General features: G+C 34.7%; 1 protein-coding gene across 5 annotated transcripts in view; it reads right to left on the bottom strand.

Annotated features, from left to right (window-relative positions):
* The window catches only part of PSIP1 (PC4 and SFRS1 interacting protein 1), a 42,844-nt gene that overhangs the window by 21,338 nt on the left and 14,398 nt on the right, over positions 1 to 7,108 (bottom strand). For all 5 annotated transcript variants that reach the window (XM_032306556.1, XM_032306558.1, XM_032306559.1 and 2 more), the window contains exons 4-5: positions 2,907 to 3,045; positions 544 to 648 (exon numbers count right to left, since the gene is read on the bottom strand). In XM_032306556.1, coding sequence (XP_032162447.1) covers positions 544 to 648; positions 2,907 to 3,045 — 244 coding nt within the window. The remainder of the gene's footprint in view (positions 1 to 543; positions 649 to 2,906; positions 3,046 to 7,108) is intronic.

Below are 7,108 nucleotides of genomic sequence, written 5' to 3'. Positions count from 1 at the left end.
TCTAACAACTACTCCATGAGGCCAGAAAAGGCTCAGTGAGTATCCCCACCTATAATCAAATAGAGAGATGAAAGTAAATCTAGATTTTTAAAAATTCACTTCAATGCCCTCTCCAATACCTCCATCCCACAATACCATGCTTTAAAAAGATTCCTAACAAACAGTAACCCACTCTCCTGCATGCAGACCTCAGATATTGCAAAGCAAAATAACTTCAAATTAAAACATCCATGGCATCTTTTTTTTTTTTAAGTTTTTTTAAGTAATCTCTATTCCCAATATGGGGCTCAAACTCACAACCTCAAGAATCAAGAGTCACATGCTCTACCTATTGAGCCAGCCAGGTGCCCCAATATCATGGATCTTAAAAATGCAAAAATCACAATACAGTATTTAATATTCACATAAGGAAATAAGCCTTAAATATTATTTCATTCATTACATTAAAGATTACTTTCTACTTCGTGGTCAAATAATGAACCCATCTTACAATTTCTTCCTTGCAACAAAATGGGTTTAAAATGCAAGAGAAATTAAACACACCTCATTGCTAGCTTTTTCTTCATGGTCAGTATCTTCCTTTGAAACACTTGTTTCTTTTTCTTCAACTTCAACATCAGATGATGCATTTGATTGTTTAGTTGATGCCTATAAACAACCAGGTCTATTAATCACCAAATAACACTTTACCCCAATTTAAAAGTTTTCTACCCATGAAAAAATTCAAAAGCCTATTTGCAAGAAAGTTAGAAAAGTACCCTCATTTCTGTTCCATAAGATGTTTTCACATACACAATTTTTTAAAAAGTTTTAAACTCTTTTTTTTTTTTAGTCTTAAAGGGATTGTATTCCTTTAATTGAAGGTATAAAAAGTGTAAAGAATAAAACTGTTAAGGCAGAAATGGGAGTATAATTACAAAGAATACCATTCTGATGTTCCTACCAATAAATATCCAATAAGATACAATGTAAATTGATTTAGAATAGCACTGCTTATTCAACTACTGACATATTCCAAAAAGAAACTTACTCCAAGACACAGACCCTTAGGAAAAGGCATATATTAACAGCTTCATTTAAAGACTTTGATCTATATCTCATACTTAGTTTATTTAAAAGGCACTGAGTGGGAGTCTAGTAATTATCAATTTTTTTTTTTTTAATTTGTGGATGGTAATTTAATCAAGCAGTGATTCATTCCTCTGGGTTTGGGGTGTGGGTGAAAACCAATCATCATTAAATTTTAAAAGTACCCCCAGATGATAAGATACACAGATGATCTACTAAGGGCCCAAAAAGATGAGTAACAGAGGTAACACAGTACATATTAAAAGGTAAGCACAGGTCTACAAGATGACAGCACTGCAGTCCAAACTGTGCCCCTAATGATTTCCTTTCCAAGTCTCAACTGTAAACCCATTTCTTCTTTGGTAAAAACCCATAAAATTATAAGTCACAAGAGAAAAATATTAAAATGCCCCCCAAAATGCTTATATAAATTTTTGTAAATGATGATGGCCAATTTCTGTTTTGTATGTTTAGAATTCATGGTTTTCTCCAAATCCTAGGAATGTGCCACTGGGGACATGTTTGGGCTTGAACACAAAGTATATCACATCAGCACAATCATTCATACTTTTTTAAGGACAGAAAATTACTAGGTTTCATACACACAATCTACCAAAAATTTTATTGTGGAATGGCAAATTCCAAGCATGTATGGTAAAAAACTACCTGAAGATTAAGTAGATACAAAGGAACACAGGATAAGGGTGACCTTGCTGGGCTATACGGTGGATGAAAAAGTCTAATCACAGGACACATGATCCAAGTGAAATTACAAATTGTTGGCTTCAGGAAATAATGAATTCAGTCTCTTTGGACTCCCACCATACGACTGAGGCAACAATGATGGGAAACCATCTACCCTTACATTCATGCAACAACATTTAGTGAATACCTATTCTTGCCACACATGTAACTGGCATATACGACACACAACTTCTTTGTTCATGGCGCTAATAAACTGTGGCAGTTAAGTACAGAAGCAAATATGATATGGTATGATTAATAAGTAAGTTTTGGGTGGTAATGAAGGTAGTTAGGATCATCTAATGCAGCCATGGAGCATCAATATAAGATTTAAATCTTCCAGGGAGAAAAGCACCTGAAAAGTTCTTCAAGGTGAGAAAAAGCATAGCACATGTATGTATGTATAAATAAATAAATAAATAAATAAATCAGACTTCAACGTAGTTAAGTTGTAGAATTTTCTACAGTTTCTAAAATTTTCTTTAGTTTTTACTACCTCAGTCTTATTTTTTTAAGTAAACGCCCCATGTGGGGCTTGAACTCACGACCCCAAGATCAAAAGTTGCATGCTCTACTGACTACCAGTCAGGTACCCCTACACCTCAGTCTAAATGAAATGAACAAAACCTCTGAATACGTGAAAAACAGTAAGAAGGAAGGTTAAGGCTGCTCTTCTAGATACCAAAAACATTAAGTATAAATTGCATTGTGCTATAACGACTTCTGTCACACACTTAATTTAACCCATGTGAGGTTTGTATTTTAATACAATTTTATGGATTTAGAAATTAAAATGAATAAGAAAAAAACATACATCCTTTGAGTTATAATACCCAAATTTAAGAGAATAGTACATATGGCTTTAAATTCAATGATACATCAAACTATCAATCAGAATTTAAATAACTGAGTACTTCCCAGTTTTCTGAGATCTTTTTAACTAGGTAGGTATTACTTTCATCATTTCCTTCAGATATGAAAGATCAAGTTTCAACTTCACAAGTAAGTACTAGTATTTATTTTCCTACAGCTAGCATAGTGATCATTCCTCAAGACTGACAATACTAAAGTAAATTTTATGTAATATAACGCACCTGTTGACTTGAAAATTTCACTTTTGGATTATTATCTATCTCCCATAAACCTTCATTAAAGCCTTTTCGTTTATTTGGTTTGCCGTACTTTTCCTTATTTTCTGAGTAAGGAAATATATCCTTTGGGCCTAAAAAAGCACTAAAAAAAGAGAGGGAGAGAAATGTGAGTGCAAAGCAATCTCAAATATATCTCCTTAAATAGCACTATGCTATGATGCAATTATAAACAATTCTTAACCCAAAATTGATTTAAAAAATCTTACATGAAAGGTAGACATAAGTAACTCATTGGATTTTTTTTTTTTTTAGTAACTCATTAGATTTAAGTTCAAATGCTTTTATTAAAAATTCAATCACATGCCCCTAGAATCCAGTCCTGTATTAAAAAAACACACAGGCTGCACAATGTGACTGCAATGCCACTGAACTGTACACTTGAAAAAGGTTAAAATGTTAAATTTTATGTATATAATCTTAAAAAATGCCCCAAAATGAAAGAACTGTGACACAACTGCATTAATCCATTTAAAATGCACGCCAAAAAGAATTTTATTTCAAAGTAATTTGCTATAAAACACAACTCATTAAACACTATCAATAAGGTATATTACTATATGTATATGTCTGTGTGTATACACACATATATATAGGTTTTTGGAATAAAATGCGTTAAGAATTTTACTTTATTCAATGAAGGAATGAGAGGTTATAACTGGTTCATTTGTTCATTCATACATTCATTAAAGTCAGTCTTGTATTTGTGGTAGTTATGTTCTATAAAGTTTCCACAAACACTGAATTAGCAAATAATAACACACTACTGCACCCAGAAAAATACAGGGTAGGGTTCTTGTGAGACTCTGGTCATATTTTCACCAACCAATCAATATATCATCTTGTTTTTTGTGTGTGTTTCTTCTTAAAAACACATTAACATACGTTAGGGACTCATTCACACTGAACTCACAGTGAGCAAGTTATACAACACATTCTTTCTCCATATAGCACAAAACTGCCTTCTTGCACTTAGGAATGCTAAACAGCACTTCAGCACTATATTTGGGGGCCATAACAAACTGCAAAATAACAAACAAACAAACAAAAAAACCCACAAACATGCAAAAACTATAGCACTACCTAGGACTGCAAAAAGGACAGTTTATAGTATAAAACCAAAAATAAGAAGGCAAAATACTGCCTGGGTCAACCTCTGCTAGGAACGTGTGCATCAAATTACTCACAATTTTTGCTGTTTTGCTTGCACATGAAGGCACTGTTGAGTACTGATTTGGGTATATTTTTAGTGAGCAGGCAAATTCACAAATATGGACTCTGAATGATGAGACTAAACTGTGTGTAATGGGAGATATTCTCCAGAACAGACCCTTTATATCTCCTACATCAGCTGGTCCTGCAGACATCAGTCAGTTCTATAAAGGAAGACGCACTGTGCCTGTGAGTGATGCTGCTTGACATACATGTATTCGTCAAAGGAAAAGGAAAAGCAGATTACTATTCCTCTCCTCTAAACTGTGCTACGATTTAAATTATGGATTATTAATTAGGTATATATCACAAATTCCTTACCTGGTGAAATTCTTTTAAGAATTAGGGACCTAATGATTACAGTTAACACTCCAGTTAAGAGTATTTCAGAAGGCTTTAGGATAAAATTTTAATTAAAAAGAGACTTAGAGGGTGCCTGGGTGGCTCAGTTAAGTGTCTGCCTTCAGCAGGGTCCTGGGATCAAGGCCCTCATCCGGCTCCCTCCTCGGCAAGAAGCTTGCTTCTCCCTCCCCCACTCCCCCTGCTTGTGTTCCCTCTCTGACTCTGTCAAATAAATAAATAAAATCTTTAAAAATAACAAAAATAAAATAGAGACTTAGAGCTCTACTTAAATATAACCAGTGCATATAAAAGCCAGCTTTATAATTTAAATTCTGTAATTTAGGAATTCTCACTGTATATGTGTATTTTTAAATGCACACTGATTAAAGCAAATTTAAATCATCATTATCTCATTTGATTGAGAAATTCAGCCTTTTACTAGGAATCATTCATTCCTACCCATCATCTCTAATTAGAAAAATTAACACATTTAATTAAAACAGTAAAACAATTCTTCCTACATAATGTCTCAAATTCCAAGTAAATAATTTGAGTTAAATATCCATCAAAAACAAATATACTTCTAGTTAGAACAAAGCTATTCAACACAAAGTCTCTTACAAAACCTCACAAAAACAACTTATAAGGCCGAAGATGACAAGAAACACAATACCATCAGAGACCTAGAAGCTGGAAAGAAAACTGATAAAAGGCTGGATTCTAAGCAGCAACATACAAACACAGCAACATCCCTTGCAGTTCAAAATGCCCGATGGGCTCAAAACTGGTGCCATCAAGAACTTCCAAAAGTGGGGGGCACCTGGGTGGCTCAGTGGGTTAAAGCCTCTGCCTTCGGCTCAGGTCATGATCCCAGGGTCCTGGGATCAAGCCCCGCATCGGGCTCTCTGTTCAGCAGGGAGCCTGCTTCCCTTCCTCTCTCTCTGCCTGTCTCTCTGCCTACTTGTGATCTCTGTCTGTCAAATAAAATAAATAAAATCTTTAAAAAAAAAAAAAAAAAAGAACTTCCAAAAGTGGAAGGGATCTTAAATACTTAACAAAATTATATAAGACTGTTTTAAAACTTCAAACATGGAGCATTTTTAGATATGACTTTAAACCTAAAAGCTATTCAAAAGAGAAGACTGGGGGTGCCTAGGTGGCTCTGTTGGTTAAGCATCTGCCTTTGGTGAGGGTCATGATCCTAGAGTCTTGGGATTGGTCCCATGTCAGGCTCCTGGTTCAGTGGGGAGCCTGCTTCTCCCTCTGCCTGCTGCTTCCCCACTGTGCTGGGCTCGCTCTGACAGATAAATAAAATATTAAAAAAACCAAACCAAACAAACAAAAAACAAGAGAAGACTGATTCTACCACAATGTTATTTGGTGTATAAAGGTTTAACAGTTCACTTAATGTGGGTTATTATCTCTCCTTAAAACAGACAGTCCTTACTTTGCATGGCAGCATGAGACTATAAAAATGACCCTGCAAAAACAAAAAACAAAAAACAATGACCCTGTAAAGGGGCACCTGGGTGGCTCAGTCAGGTGTCTAACTCTCGGTTTCAGTTCAGGTCATGATAGGTCATGATCTTAGGGTCCTGAGATTGAGCCCTCTTGTCAGGCTCCACACTCAGCAGGGAGTCTGCTTGAAGGTTCTCTCTCTCTGCCCCTTCCCACACTCACACACTTAAATAAAACTTAAAAATAGACAAAACAAGGCAATCTTAATTAACAGGGGAAAAATTATGATCATTCCATAATTTAAAATTGTCAAAACATTAAATTATTATTTTTGACAGCAATAAGGCATGAAAAAATAATAAAATACTTATTTAGTACATTGTATTTTAAAACATAAACATTGAGATTGAAGTGTTTTTCTTTGTAAAAAAAAAATAACTCAGAAGAATAGTTTGAACAGTGCTTACCTTCTTCTGATCATATAACTTATATATGGAGTGAGCATATTTTCTATGCCTTGGCGAATTGTCATATTCCTTTCTAAGTCTGATCAGCTTCCAACATTTTATCCTTTGCACTTCCAATGTTGTGAAATATGTCTAGTGTTTTTTGTTGGCATCACTTCATCTGAGACATCTTCATCCTTTTTATTACAAGCACTTTCCTCATTTATGTTGCTAAGCTTGCCTTCACCAAGTTCCTCTGGCTGCACACAGTCCCTCCAAATGCAGCATGTCTACATTTGAAGGTTAGTTTTTTATTCTAGAACTCCACTTACATTTGGTTCAAATTTCACTTCTAGTGTTATTGTTTCTTTGCTGCACTTTCATTCTTTTTGGCCAGTTCCCTACATTTTTTTTTAATGTAACCTGAGTGGGTATATCACTGAGATAACCATTCAACACCACTAATACACTCTCATCTACGTAGGATTTGAAAAACAAGATGCACACTGACCAATCACCAAGAGCCTTTGAAAAAAGTGACATGCTATGCATCTGTTACTTACATTTTGACCTGTGGACTGAAGAGCTAGCAGCAAATTTTGTGGTTTATGCAATTACAGTTAATATTCTAGGGTATGTGAAATTTGAACCATGTTATTGGGGGACTGGTGTTAAAATTTTAAAAATGGT

Source organism: Mustela erminea, chromosome 12 (genome assembly GCF_009829155.1).
Source record: "Mustela erminea isolate mMusErm1 chromosome 12, mMusErm1.Pri, whole genome shotgun sequence".
NCBI classification, from domain to species: Eukaryota; Metazoa; Chordata; class Mammalia; order Carnivora; family Mustelidae; genus Mustela; species Mustela erminea.
The sequence above is the reverse complement of the archived record's forward strand: the minus strand, read 5'-3'. Positions and strand labels throughout refer to the sequence as shown.